At 47.4% G+C, this 14,962-nt stretch overlaps 2 protein-coding genes across 2 annotated transcripts; both read left to right on the top strand.

Annotated features, from left to right (window-relative positions):
• The first annotated feature begins 226 nt into the window (after window positions 1–226).
• On the top strand, window positions 227–4,415 carry LOC135291783 (TOG array regulator of axonemal microtubules protein 2-like). The gene is made up of 4 exons (XM_064406046.1): window positions 227–372; window positions 1,099–1,231; window positions 2,874–2,979; window positions 3,711–4,415. The coding sequence occupies exons 1-4, from the start codon at window positions 276–278 to the stop codon at window positions 3,948–3,950; spliced, it is 576 nt and encodes a 191-aa protein (XP_064262116.1). The 5' UTR covers window positions 227–275; the 3' UTR covers window positions 3,951–4,415.
• Window positions 4,416–4,985: 570 nt separating this feature from the next.
• LOC135291771 (TOG array regulator of axonemal microtubules protein 2-like) lies at window positions 4,986–14,273 on the top strand. Its single transcript, XM_064406027.1, has 9 exons — window positions 4,986–5,112; window positions 6,263–6,380; window positions 6,830–6,874; window positions 7,344–7,447; window positions 8,827–9,031; window positions 10,200–10,416; window positions 11,500–11,586; window positions 12,879–13,433; window positions 13,913–14,273. Exons 1-8 carry the CDS (start codon window positions 5,012–5,014, stop codon window positions 13,112–13,114), a joined length of 1,113 nt encoding a protein of 370 aa, XP_064262097.1. The 5' UTR covers window positions 4,986–5,011; the 3' UTR covers window positions 13,115–13,433; window positions 13,913–14,273.
• The last annotated feature ends 689 nt before the right edge of the window (window positions 14,274–14,962 follow it).

Here is a 14,962-nt window from a genome sequence, read left to right as displayed (position 1 = left end):
GGGGTTGGACTAGATGGTGGTTAAAGGTGCCTTCCAGCCCAAACTCCTCTGGGATTCTGTGATCACTGTCCCATGTTAGTGTGCCATTGTTATACTTGTAGTTCTTTGGGACAACAAAGAATGTTACCCAGCTCTAGCAACTTCTCTGGCCTTTTCCATCATCACCCCGTCCAGCACTCTCCACTTACAAGCTCCTCTTTGGTCCCTGCAGGTTCAGCCTACCACCTATCAATGGCACAGCTCCCAGTGTACAGAGAAAAGACCCTGGTAGCGCCATGAAGAAAATGGTCGTGAGAAAGCAGGACACGGTGCCCTTACAGCCCAGTACGCCCACCCTCCCTGGAGATGGCAGCTTCCCATGCAGCTCCTCAGGTAAGCCTGCTCCGTGGCAGCATTTTCCTGCAGGGGTTTGTCCTTGCAAAAGGAGCATGAACTGCCTCCTGCCTCAGCCAGCACAGCCGGGATCTTGGGTTCATAGTGTGTCCTGAGAATGAACAGCAAATCTACTTTGGAGTTACTGCAGCTTGGTAGTCTAGAATATTTGAAGTCAATGGAAACAGAGGCACTGTCAGGTGTGAAGGGTCAGGTGTGGCTGTTCCCTGGTTGTTGCTCCCTGGGGATTGAGCTGGGCCCAGCAGGGCTGGGTTCTTCAGGCTTGGCTTGGTGCTGTCACGAGGCAGCTGCAGGTCTCTCCTCAGGGACTTGCCGAGACCTCCTGTCCTCAGGGCTGTGGGAAATCAGGGTGCTGAGACAAGAGGGGCACCTGAGGGGTTCCCTCCTGGGCTGGCCAGTCCTGCTGTTGGCACTGCCTGGCAGGGAGTGGGAGCTCTGCGGCCTCAGGAACCTGCCGCTGGCTGTGGCACCTGTGGCACTTGGAGCTGGGGCTGTGGGGCAATTGTCAGGTTTAGCCTGGAGCTGTGCTCAGCTGGGGAGGCTGAGAGAAAGCAGGGAGCCCCAGGATCCAGAGAGCAGGGAAGTCTGTGCCCCAGTGGCAGTGTGTGCCACAGGGAACCCTGGCTGGGAGATGGGCTGCAGGCCGCTCCATGGCGGGTGCCTTGCCCGGGCCTGCAGCGCCCATGGCCGACCCTGTCCTTGCAGAGACCTCGCAGACAGCCACTGGTGCCCAGCGCCAAGAGGAGCCGCTCCGTGGGCACAGGCAGAAGGACAGAGCCTTTTCGGACCCACAGCAGGCCTTGCAGGAGGCACTGTCCTTGCTGGGCAGCGACGACTGGTAAGAAAGGCCCTATCACTCTGTGTCCCTCTTGGCATTAAGGTCGGTCAGAAGTGTGTCTTGCTGGTGCCTCTGAGCCCCGAGAGCCCAGAGGGCCAAAGGGCACTGCTGAAACCTCTGTGGAGCTGTGAGAGGATAAAGATGGAGAGCAGCCTTTTCTTGGCCTTGCTCTGCAGCACTGCGCCAACTGCAGCAGGTCCATGCTGTTTCCTGGCTTTGGCTGCTGCTCCATGGAGCTGCAAAGGAAATGCTGAGGGAAGAGAGAAAGCTGTGGGACGAGATGCTTTGCTGGCTGAAGGCAGAAGCAGGATGGCAGCAGTTTTGAGTGTAGAGATTTGGGTGCCTTGGGCCACTGGCCCAGTGGGACTGAGTAAGATTCCTCTCTGCTCCCACTGCTGACAGAAATGGCAGGGACTCCTGCATGTGAGTCGCAGAAGCAGCTCCAGGCAGCTCCTCTTTTTGAGAAATGGACTGAGTTGTGCCTTCAAGTCCTTCTGCCTACCATTACTCCTGAAGGGCTCATGGCAGAAGAGAAGGAAAGAGAAATAAAATCCTCTGGGAATCTTGCACTTTTGCAATTCAACTTTTCCTTCTCACTGATTCCTACGGGCTTGAGATGTTTTGTCAATACTCACAATGTGTCCCAAAACTCTACACAGACAGAAGGAGGCCCAGAGGTGATACCCTTACAAATGTTAGGTGATATTGGTTGTCTTTTTGATGTCTGGGTTAGCATCCACTCACTGGTGGATGCTTCATTCTCACAGGAATAAGCATGAAAAATTAGCCACGTTGCATCTCCTTGTGCAGTCTCCTTTGCTTTGCCCTTTCTCTTCTGCTTTCTCTTCCCCATTTCTCTTTGATGCCCTGGGAGGTGCAGAGAGCTTCTGCAGGTGTGGGGGTCCAGATGACACTCAGGGGTGCCCGTGGGATCAGTTGCCAGCCCTGGCTGCAGCTCTGATGCCTCACACACCTTCCTGTAGCTGAGGGCCTGCACAAAGCAAGTGCTGAGAGATGGAGTTGTTTGCTCCTTTTCAATAACACTTTGCTGTTGTGGGCGTTGTTTTAGGTCAGAGTGTCCTGGGAAAAGCCAGAGTTTTAACAGGTCTTGCCCAGGGGTGGAATCTTAATCTTCTGGGACATCCTGCTGCTTTTTTGGGGAACGTGTGAGGTGGAGTTGGTGACACACAGGCCTCGATTGTAGAGTGGAAACTCAGCTCCAGAGTGCCAGTGCAGACTCTCAGTGCTGAACTGCCTGCTGGGGCTGCTAAAGAAGGAAAATGTCCCAGTAACAGCCCAATGGGACTGTGTCTCAGGGACAGGTACAGGGAGGTGACAAGAACCAGCAGCATGGCCTGGCCTCACAGCTTCTAGGAAGCAGTGATGACAGAGGGACTTCATAGCAGAGATTTTCAGAAAGGTCACAAATGAAGACTCTGAAAGCCCTCTCTTTGCCTCTTGGATTTGTGTATGCTTTTGACAGCCACAACATCCTGTGGCAATGTGTTCCACGATTTCATTAAATACTCCTTGAAAAGCACCTGCCATGCTTTGACTGAGCTGCCAGCCTGGTGATTTCAGAGGGTGCTGCCAAGTGCTTGGGTAGAGAGAAAAATCAATCTTTTTTGTACTTGCCTTTCAGGGAACAGAAGAAGAAGGGACTCTTGAACATCACACTGCTGGCTGAGTCCCATTCAGAAGTCCTGCTCTGTCGACTTCGTGAGATTTGCTTGGCAGTTACCAGTGAGGTGAGAACATTGCTCTGAATTGTCCCCCATACTTGATACACACCTTGTAGAGTAGAATATGTGCTTGTTCATCTCCATGTGTGCTCAGGGACTGCCTTCATTTCTGGTTTTAGACCTTCTATTTCTAATGTCTGTCAGCTATCTGTAGGATCTGTGTGTACATGTAGCTGTATTTACTGGCAGGTTGGGTATCTGACACTTGTCTGTGAGTGAGGTACCATTATAATGCAAGGCAGAAAAGAGACACTAATGACATGATATACCAGAGTCCCAATCTCTGCTCAAGCTGTAATTGAACACTGCAAATGAGTCTGTAGACCTGAGCCTGTTTTCTGTTTTCTGCCTGGCTGCTTCAGCTATAGGTGTTGCTTTTTTGAACAGGAGCATCTGAATGTTTTATCTTTATGCCTTGTGCCTTTATGGTTTGAAAGCAGCCCTTCCTATATTTTGCTTCTATGTTTTTCAAATAAAAGGGCCTAAAATCAAAGCAGTAGACATTATAGAAGGGTTAAGTGGAACACTTTAGTGAAGCCTATTTTTCATGCCTGCAGTAAGCAGGTGTGTGGCCAGAAATTGGTGCCAGAGTAAGTGCCTTTCTGTGCTTGGGCTCTTCTGCTCCTAATGTGCTTTTATACACAGTAGGACGTGTTGTGATTTCCTGGGAGTCTTGTCTAAGGAAACTGGTTTTCTTTTCAAGGTGATGCTTATGTTTCCCCTCATGACTTCCCCAGGTGACCAACCTCCGGTCCAACGTGTCCTGCTCTGCAATTGTCACTCTGGGAGAGCTCTTTGCGATCTTGGGGAAGGACATGGACTCCGAGGTGGATCAGATTGCTGCAGTCCTTCTCCACATGTTGCGGAATTCCCCAGAGTTTATTCAGAAGGCAGCCTGTCAGAGCCTGGGCATGATGGTACAGAACGTGACTCCTACACGAGCAATGACTGCTCTCATGGACAATGGAGTCAAGTAGGTTCTTCTTCTTTCTGTGATATTCTTGACCTTCTAGTGTGTGGGTGAGGGAAGGGATGACAGAGAGAACAGGAATGGTGGAAGGGAAGGGCCCTGTATCCTGCATCTTCTGTGGACTCAGTGACATGATTCTCTGATCAACCTCATTTCTCCTTTCTGAGAAATAAGGAGGGTATTTGCTGGGGCATGGAGCACATCAGGGAGAATGTGCTGGGTGTGGCATAGCCTGCACAGCAGGTGCAGCTCCTGCCAAAAGGAGTCTTGTATGACTGTCCTGGCCTTAGAGCTCTGCTTTCTATTCAAACTGATGTTTCATGTTAGCCCTGAGATGATGGAGCACTTTCCAGGCACCCTCACCGGCTGAGTGCCATGGGACAGCTGAAGCAAATGCTGCCTTAAGTGTTGGTGCTGGGCCTGATAGTTTCCAAGAGACAGTCTCTAGAATAGGACAAGCTGCTAAACTGACTGCCACCCTTTCCTCAGCTTTGGAATATGGTAAAGCACTCAGACGTATCCCTTGCCAAGCTTTACAAAAGAAACAGGCTGCATTGCTGGGTGTTCCTCAACTTCACGGCCCACGGCGTGTTTTCTCTGCATTTGTGTTTTCCCAGGGGTCTGCAGATTTGGGGATGAATGGGTGGAAAGAGCCTCATCCTGCTGCAGCTCTGGGTAGTGGGTGCCCTCTGATGGGTCAGCACGAATTATCCTTAATTTCTAAATAATTCATATGTAATCTATTACTTTAATCTTTCTCCAAGTAAACTTCGGGAAAGAAATTGAGCATCCGATAGTGCAGGGAGACTGAATGCTTCCCTTTTCCAGGCAGACAGCCCTTCTGTACAATGCTAACTTTGTGTTTATCTGAGGACAGAACCTTCTACAGGTGTCTGCAGCTGCAGGGAGAAGCCAGGCTCCTTCCCCCAGCACGGACAGGGAGCAGGCTGTGGCCAAGGCCTGTGCTGCTGCTGCTCCTTCTCCCTGTGTCCCAGGGTTTGCTCTCTCCTTCCCAGGAGCCGCTACGTCCTGGCGCGGAAGTGTACGGCCCAACTCCTCCTGTCCTTGATGGAGAAAATGGGAGTCACGAAGCTTGCAGGCACACCCAGGGCTGAGAGGCTGGCACAGGTGGCAGGGACACTTGCTCAGGACAGTCACAAGGACACGAGGTAATGATCTTCTTTCACCTCCTAAAACAGGAAAACCGTTTTGTGTTTGGCTTTAAGCTAAAACCAGAAAGAGTGGAAACTCAAGGCAATAATAAGTGACCTCACAGTGTGGCTAAGGGGCACAGAATCATGGAATATGCAGAGTTGGAGGGAACCCATGTGGGTCATGCAGTCCAGCTCCTGGCCATGTGCAGGACAGCCCAAGAGTCACTCCATGTGCCTGAGAGCATTGTCCAAACGCTTCTTGAGCTCTGTCAGGCTTGGTGCTGTGACCACTGCTCTGGGTTGTCTGGGGACATGACTGTAGTGGGTAACCTGAGGTTGGCAGCAAGGAGCATTGCCAACTTCCTGTGACACTTGAAAGATTCTTTACTGAGATCACAAGAGCTCTGATTAGCCAGTCCAACAGTTTTGTTTGGCCTTAGGTGCACAAGAGAAAGCCAAAGTGTTGGCTAATGTTCATCATTGAAGGATCCCAAACATCTGTTTCTCATTAACTTAAGACTTCCCTACAAATATTTTAGAGGTCTTTAGCCAATGTATTCAGTCTTTCTAAACCTCTTCTGCAGATTTCTAGAGTGCTATTATGTGTGGCTCAGTGACCTCCACATTTCTTCTTGAAGAAAATTGTGGTTTCCTAGTGGCAAAATCACCCCAAGCCACCAAAATCCCCTTCCTTTGATGATGAAATTCCCATTAATAGCTGCCAAGAACACCAGAGCAACTAACTGCCCATGTGCATAAAGATAGTATAGAATAATCAAAAGCAAGGATGAGGTGTTTTGTCCTGGCTTCCCTCCAGTTAAAGGAAGGAAAATGGATGTGCAAGGGCAGCAGAACACTGCTAACAGGCTCTGACAACAAAGCAGATGTGTTTCCCTTGTTGCCTGGGGTCCTTTGATCCCACAGAAGCACGCCCCCAGTTTCAGAGAGAAATGGTATTTTTCTGTTGCCCCACATTCTCCTCTTGCCTCTTGTGTTCAGCTGACAGCACTGTGCAGTGTCAAGTGAGGTAAATCTCCCTCTTTGCTGAGTGTAGGTAACACCTTCTCATGCAAACATTGCACCCGATGAGTTTAAGGCATCAGCCTCTTCTGTTAACACTCTTCCTTTGTTAAATTTTCTTTTGTTTCCTTCCGTCCTTCCTTAGGCATTATGGACAGGAGATGGTGAAGATGTTGCTTAGTAATCAAAAATTTAAAAAGCTTTTGGAACAATCTCTTTCAACGCATGACCTGGAAGATATCCTGAAGAGAATTAAGAAGAAAGTAAGTGCTTGGCAGGACAAATGTCTCCTTTGTGCAAGTATTGCCACTGCTAATAGGAGATCCAACATACCCAATGTGTCTGTATCTCATTCCTCTTTTGCTGAATCATTTTATTCCTGAAAATGAGCTGTTAATCCTCAGCCTGTTCTTCTGCAGACCACAGAGGAACTGTATTATTAGGGGAAAAGTGGGGTTTTGAATACTTTGAATATGGGTCACAAAGAGGAAAGGGAGAGAGGAGAAAATGGGTTTATATTCATGTGTAAGCCCCCACAGCACTCTCCCTACCCTGCCCTCAGTAAAGCAATTAAGTGACAATAGTGCTTCTGAACATAACAGAGTCTTTGCAAAAGAGACTCTAAGTCTCTTAGTAGTACCAAGAAAATTCCCAAATATACAAAAGATGTCCAAGTCAATCCTAGTTACTACAATTATTGTCTGTCTTTTAGGAATACTGCCCTGCTGTCAAGCCCTGTGGAGCTGGAAGAAGCTTGGTAAATTCAGCAGCATCCAGTGGAAAATCATTTCTTTTATTGGGAGGGATTTTATTCTTTTTATCTACATTACAGAAGGGAGTGTTTCTTTATGCAGGGGCAGGGAGAATAAGTGTTGAACCAAATCAACTTCCAACACAATGGGCCAACCCCCAAAGAGTCCAGTTCTTTCTGCTGCTTCCTTTAAGACCACTCATTGCCTACCAGTTTGCATAATTCCCATTTATGGTCAAAACTCATAAATTTGGGATTTTAGACAGCAGCTCAGTATGGTAGCACCCATAACCTGCCTTGGGCTACCAAAAACAAAGAGTTGGCATCACTGAATCTCTGGTCTGTTTATTTCTGTAAGTTAGGAAATGTTTCCCTAGGCCATGGTAGCAGTGATCCTGGTTCTAACTGGTGTTTTAAAGAGGGAATTTCCTAGTTCTATTCTAAAGATTGATGGGGTTTCTCTGTGTCTCTGTAGGGGATGGAAAACCAGAAGGCTGAACTCCCACCTGTGCAGGAGCCGGTGAAGAAGAGGAATGATGGCTCCCAGAAGCCCCAGGCCACATCGCCTCCTAGCAAACGGTACTGAGCACTTTTGCCAGATGTGACAAAGCCCATGAAAAACTTCACATGCCTCTTCCTCAGGCACACCTTTCTGATTGAGATGACCAGTGCCAAAGATTGTTTCCTTTCCCTACAAATGCTCTAGGATAAAAAATATCTATTTCTGCATTGTGTTGAACACAGTTTCTCTGGAGGGCTTTCCACAAATACTGGGCGACAAAAAGTCACCCATTGCTTGCAGTTCAGATGATCCAGTGCAGTGGCAAGGGCAGGGCTGTGGAGGCTGGGAGAGAGGGCCAAGTCTCTGCTGCCTGACTTGAGACAAGTAAATTCAACCAGGGTTTTTTTTCATCCAAGTGGAGTCCTTTTTAGATGGGTGTTTTAATGAGAAGTCCCAGTCTAGAGGCAGGATGCCATTCCTCAAACAAGCAGTTCCCTTCCATGAGGTTTGGTCTAGCTGATTGTTGGTTTTCTTACCCTCAAACAGCAGTACCAAGTTTGAGTAGTAAGGAGCAAGACAATTCCTAAGCCATTTTGGTCAACAGGTATCTCAAAGTGGACTTTTTGTCTTGCGATTCCTGTCCTTCCTACAGTTTGCTTGATGGACAGCGTGTTTGGTTTCTTTCGCCCTGTGCTGCAATCAGCATTTAAGACAGGAATTTGGTCCTTGCTGTCTCTTCATGCCAGTGGCAGAGCTACTTGTACTGTTCTCCTCTGACAACAGAGGGGATTTATTTAGCTCTGTCATGCTCAGCGGTGGCAAGAAAGTGACCACATGCCTCAGTAGCATACCCAGCATCTTCCCATTCTCATGGAAGAGACAGGTTGATCCAAGAGGATTATTCCCAGTGGGTTTGTTACGCTGTGCATCTAGTTTCTAGGGAAGCAAATGAAATGTGAGCGTAGTTCTGGGATGTCTGATTTCTGTTTTTCTCTATGTTACTGATTTTCTGGATCATTTAGCTATGCCCCTGTTCATCTGTTCAGATGCATCTGAGCTACTTTTGCAGATTGTCATGCCTGGTTGTAGAGACACTTCTCCAGAGTGATGAGTTTCCTTATTGTAAGACACACACATCCCGTATGAGGAGGCATTTAAACTTGGAAGCAGTGTCTCTCTTTCCCCACAAAGCAACGTGACCTGTGTGTCTTAGAAGCCATCTGAAGGTAGATCAGATGCATCTCATCCTTGGTTTTCCTGCGTGAGCACTGGAAGAATGTGACTTGCAGATTGTTTCCCATAATGATTGTCATGAAGTCCACGTTGTTCTTCACTTCAGAGCCTCATGATTTTCTAGCTTGAAATCACATCATTAGGAAAGCTCCCCAAGATGTTTGGCTCACAATTAACTGAAGGGATTATCAGAAACAGATCCTAATTTGATTTTATTTTCCAGGGCAAAGTCTGCCACTGGTGGACGCCGCCTACACCGTGCAAGAGCCCAGGTCACGTTACCTGCATCTGTGGAAGAAAGGGAGCTGCTCCAGAAGCTTTACCATCTCCTGGAAGCCAAGGCGTTCCAGACACGGATGGAAGGAGTGGCACTCCTCCTAGACCTGTCCAAAACCAGACCCCAGCTCATCTCCACTAACATTGTCCAAGTATGTAGGATACCTTCATTGCTCCTTTCATTTAGCTCCTTTCCCAAGCCTGCAGAAGTAAATTCAATTCAGTGTGTCTTGGCACTATATCCTGGCTGTTTGGGACAGACTGGCCCTTCTTATCCAGACAAATTAATTGAGCTCCAGGCTTCAGGACAAGTTATTTCAGTCCAGCTGTATTTGTCTGGCAGGTGCCTATTGCTGCTGTTCATCAGATGATGGCAGAATTTTCTGCTGGTGTAACCTCTGCTGTCTCCTACTCCCAGTTGGGTTAAGTGGAGGGAATTGAGCCATTGAAGACATGGCAATTATTTTCTAGAGAAAAAATGGGTTTGCATGGGGAAGAGAAGTATCCGGCTGGGTTGGTTTAAACAAAATATTTTTAAAAGGATACTTCTGTGAACTCCATCTTGTCTTGCACAGGTAAAACTCATTTCCATCCTCGTCCCTGTTCCTCTTGGTAAAGATGGTGCTCACCCTTCTTGGGGGGCCTTTTTTTCTCTTTGGAAAGGAAGAAAACAAATAAGGACAGATCCATCCCTTCTCCCAGTAGCTGCTTTTCCCCTTTTTCCAGAAAATTGTGCCTGATAATGTGGCTGTCAAGGGACTGAACCTGCTGGAATGAGAGCTGTACAGCACATTATATTTCACAAGTCCACCTGTTAGTCAGAGCAATGGTCTGGATCCTGGAAGAGTTGATCTGAGCCCTGCCCTTCTCCAGACACAGGTTCTGAGACAGAGAAAATAAAACTTAGATCTCCTCCAGCCATAGTTTAGGCAAAATCATAGCTGCCCTCAATACTTGAGGCAACTGTATAAAAAAATGGGCATTGTAAACATCTGCTTCCATACTTGTAAAGCAAAGGTAGTCTTTTGAATTAATAAATGGAATTGATTCAATGATTTATAGGATGAGAGAAACACCATAGGAATTTTTCTGTCCCCACCCAAACCTCTTAAAAACAGATGAAAATCTTTCAAGCAGCATGAGGTTGTGCAACCATTCCAGTGAGTGGCCCACAGGAAAACAGTGAAAATGTGCAAGCAAGGGCTGACCTGAAAGAAAGGATCACTTTCATCTTTTAGATTCCTGAGTGCTCATTTCTACATCGCCTCTTCAAAAAAGGTCATTTTAATCAAGCTTTCATGTTGTTTGTTCTCTTCACAGATTTTTGATTATTTTGGCCTGAGAATCTGTGACACACATAAGAAAGTGAAGCAGAAGGCGCTGGAGGCGCTGGCAGAAATCATAGGACTGCTGCAGGATGCCATGAACCCATTGATGATCCGTTTGGTTGAAGGCATAACAAAGAACCTAAACTCAAAGGATCCCGGGGTTCATGCTGCAGCTATGACGGCACTGGACCAATCTGTTGTGCATTTAGGTAAGGCTGAGCTCTGGCATGGACTCTCCTCACCTGTGTCTCTGTCTGTCCGACACAAGAGAACGCTGAGTGCCTTGGTAGCTGTTGCTGTCTGTGGAATGCTCCAGCTGACACCCACCAGAAGCTGTGCAGGTGCAGTCCTTATGCACCATCCCCAACTGGCTGGAATGTGCAGCAGCATTTCCCAACAGTCCCAGGAGCCCTTGGCTCTGTGCTGCTGGTCTGAAGAGCAAGTCCTGGACTAGAGCTTTGCTGCAATTCAGAGGCAAAGGGGTTTTGGAGTTTGCTTGGGCCCCGTCTGACTTGCCAAATGAACAGCTTTGCTGTAGGCATGAAGGGACACCGGCCCATCAGAGCTTCTGCACAGCAGCCACCTGGAAGGCTCTACATTATAGGCAGTAGCTGCCTGTTTTCCACCTTTCTTCTTTGTCTTCTTTTTTCAAAGGGGACCATAGGATTCATCAAGTTCATTTCTTTATAACACATGGGTCAAAATCCATCTGTCAATGATGCCTTGTTCCACACGTTGTTTTGCATGGGACAAGAAGGAAATGGCAAATACCTATAGAGGCAAGGGCAGCTGTAAATTTTTCTGCCACACAGATTGATGTCGGGTCTGAAAATGCCACACTGGGGGAATATGGCTGAACAATGGAGTGTTGAAGAGGCAGGTCTTCAAGGGGAGTTTCCACTTTCTCCACCTCAGCTGCTCTGCGAAGTCATGGACTGCCTGACTCAGTGCCTTTCTGTGTCCCAAGTATAGGCTTCTTCCTTTTGGCTCTGGGATGCAGAACCTTTTCATTGCTTCCATGTGACTGAACTCTCGAGGACCCTGATGTGAAATGTTTTAACATAGCTCCTGATAGAGCAGACAACTTTGGATTTACAAATGTGAAAGGAGAGCTTTTCTTTTGGCATTTTAAACACTGACAAGTAGGCTGGAAGGAAAGAAGAAAAGGATTCAAAAATCAGCAGAAATGGACTTTATTGTATAAAATGGGGTTGCCCCTGCCCTTTCCCTCACCACTGTTCTCTCTCCTATGCCCTCAGAAGAGTGAACAGAAACGTGTGTTTCACTTGTAGATGAAGTATCACTGATGAAAGAGCTCTGCCACCAATGGAGACGACTGAGTGGCCAAGCTCTGCTGGATGTCACGGAGCGTATCACAGGTACGGCCTCCCCTTCTAAGCCAAGAGGTCTCCGAGGGAGTATTTACAGGGAATGCCAGTGAACAGACAGTAGAGTAGCTCCTCCACATCAGGAGGTGCTGAGCTCTCACTGGGGCCCTTCTCAAGTCCCATAGTGGCCAATGTCTTTAATTGCATTTAAACTCAAATTAAGTCCCATTTTTGAATGGGTACCATAACCCTTTTCCTGCTTAGCCAAATTGGTTTTGGGTACTTTCAGGAGCTTTTTCAATGTTGATGACTGCTGGTGGATTAACAGCATAGAGGAAATGAAGTTTCTTCCACCACAGAATAGTAAATGGCTACTACATAACAGTTTGCCTGATCAGGAAACAAGACTGGTCTCCTGAGCATTTCAGGTTTTGATCTTTCAGCCAAATCTGCCATGCAAGGAGCCTGTTGGTAGTCACTTTTTGTCTGTGTTTGATATAGTTCAGTTCAGAAAATGAGCAGAGAGCAGATTCCAGAGGCAATGTGAGAAAACCCTCGTGTTTTGGACAAATTTCAGTCCCCTGTGTAGCTTTTTTCTCTCTCTATGCCTCTATTTCAGTGCACGTTGTAAGAAGAAATGCTATTAACATTGGGAGGGAAAATGTCATTAAAATGTGGAGATGCTCAAGTGCCAGGGCAAATGCCAGGGCAATGGGTCTGGGTAATTCTCCAAGACACCCTGAGGTTTGAAACAGCTCTGTGTTGGAAGCCACAAAAGCATTCTGCCAAAGACACCAGGCTAGTCTCTGGTGGTTCTCATCCAGCTGTCAAGTAGCAGCCATCTCTGGTGGGCTGGAGTTTTGAAGTGTGTTCTAATACTGCCCTTTGCTGTGTGCCACAGAGCAAAGGGGAGAGCCAGATTAGACTTTTGGCCCTTGACATCAAAGTTACAAAAATGGAATCATTGCTTTTATTAGAAATCTCTCAATTATCTCTCTAGGGTGCATTTCCAAATCTTCTACGTGGGTTTAGACAACTTGTTAATGGAAATAGAAGGCAATTTGACGTTTCATTCATTGTTCATGCAGAAAGAAATTGTGCAATAATTGAGTAAAGGTACAAAGTCTGCCACAGGTACAAGGCTCTGGTTGGAGATATTAGTCCCGAGGGGCTGGTGGTTGTGTTTCAAGGATGATCAGCGGCTTTGCCCATTTCTGGGTCACGGGGCTGTGTGTGCTGTTTCACTGATCTTGGCCCGAGAGGCTTCCAAGAAGCAAGAGCAGAGGTAGATCCCTGTTTGCATGGAGGCTGGTGGGTAAGCAGCTGTGTCACTCTCCCGGCAGTGCTTGTGGAATGGGCTCATGCCAGGAGCCCTGAAGCGGTCGAGCGCTACGCCCTGCCCGTGCTCTGGTCCTGCCTGGAGAACAAGGCGCTGCCTGTGCGAAGCGCCAACGTCTGCGCTGTGGTCACCAAGCTGGCCTGTGCCCTATGTGAGGCACTGGGCAGCCAGATCATTAAGTTTGCTGACAGCACACCTCCACATGTGCAGGAAAACCTCAACAGCCTTCTGGGCTGGTAACAGTTTGATGTTCTCCAGAAAGCGGACAAGTTTCTGAGCTGGACACCACCGGACATGACTTTTCAGCTGTGCCAGAAATGACAAAATACTAAGGAAGGGTGTGCATCTGCCCCCACTCTGTTATCACCATTGCCCTTCCTAGTCATGACATGGGGGGCCAGAAGCAACAGCAGACTGATGACAAGGTGAAGATGAAGTATGGATCAGCCTCAAGTGAACCCAGACTGAGGAAAAGGTGAAGACTAAGCATGGATCAGCCTGAAGCAACTGCAGACAGAGGACAAGATGAAGACCAAGCATGGATCTGCCTCACACAGAGGTGAGGTGGGAGCTGGGCCACTCTCTGTTGGGAGGAAGGGTCTTGTGGCAGCCCAGAGAGGCTGTGCACATTGGCAGGGAACACTGGCTTGAATTACACAATGGCTGTGCACATTGTGCCCTGCATGTGCCCTGCAATGAGCTGTGCTGCTGGCAGTGCCCCGTGGAGCTGTAGGGCTGCTCAGCTGTGGGGCAGGGAGAGCAGCAGCAGGGTGCATGTGCAGCTGAGCCATGGCTGGAGAGCACAGGGCTCTGGGCTCCCTGCTGTGCCAGGGCAGCCCAGAGGCCAGGCTGTTCCTGTGGCAGCTCTGTGGAAGTGGGGCAGGGTTTTCCTCTGGTCTGTTTCAAGTTGCAGCCAGCAGGAGCATGTTTCCCTGTGCAGCTCTTTAGAAATTTCCAAGGAATCTGTCCTATTAAATACGGAGCTTCAGATGCTTTAGGTTTGCATTCCAGGCTCTGTTAAACTTTGTGTCTCCACAGATACGACTGGCTACAGTCTTTCCAAGAAGTTTTGTCTGGACATTTCTGATATTCCCTTACCAAGAAAGTCCTTGCCTCCAGTCCAGAAATGCTCTTTCTTCCAAGATCAGGAAGAAGCTGCCAACTGTCCAAAGAATGTTTCAAGAATAGGATTTAGGCTTTAGGATTATCAAGAATAGGATTCATTAAGAATAGGATTCATCAAGAAAAGTATTCATCAACAATAGGATTCATCAAGAATAGGATTCATCAACTATAGGATTCATCAACAATAGGAGTTAGGATTTTGGAATAGGTTTAGGCTTCATAGTTGCAAATGTATCTATGTTCTGATAGTTTTGAATAAATGTGTTTGATTGTATATTTAAATTTTGATGACATATTTTAATTGTATATATTTTATTTTGATGATTTAAAACAACCTAAATGAATCAATTAAATTTAAATAAACCAAAAGAAGAATGTTACACCAGGATCTCCTGGAGATTATGGGAGTGCAGTGTCTCACCACATCCTTTCTTCACTGGGCCTCTCTTCTTCCTCTTTTGCCATGTTTTCTTTGTGTCACTTGTGCTGCTGTTTTTAATTTGTCATGACAACAGGGCCACACATTGACATGTTTGGGGGACAATGGATCCAAAAGATCCTGTATGGTCAAAAGTTTTCTACCTAGATGAGTTCTGTGCTCACCAAAGGCCTGAGCAGAGAAACAAAGAGAAGTGTGCCCAAATGCCAAAGCTTTGCTCCTTTGCAATCTTGCACAGAGCTGGCTCACAGGTGTCTTCAAGCACAATTTCATAGGTAAGAAGAGGTCGTGTATTTCACTGGGAAACGATGCACTGCTTTGGAAAAGTCATCTGTATATAGATTTACCCAGGCCAGCAGTCCAACTTTGTTGTTTGCAACTTGTTTGCAGAAGGATGAGTGGACTGGGAGGCCAATAACGAGTGACAAGGTTTCCTCAAACCTAAAGTGCAGCCTGTGTACCATTCAGCCCAGAGCTGAGGGATCATTTGTTCCCATGGACCACTGCCTGCCAGGGTAATGAAT

Source organism: Passer domesticus, unplaced genomic scaffold (assembly GCF_036417665.1).
Source record: "Passer domesticus isolate bPasDom1 unplaced genomic scaffold, bPasDom1.hap1 HAP1_SCAFFOLD_116, whole genome shotgun sequence".
Lineage (NCBI taxonomy): Eukaryota > Metazoa > Chordata > Aves > Passeriformes > Passeridae > Passer > Passer domesticus.
Note: the sequence above shows the minus strand (reverse complement) of the source record. Positions and strands in the feature narration are given on the sequence as shown.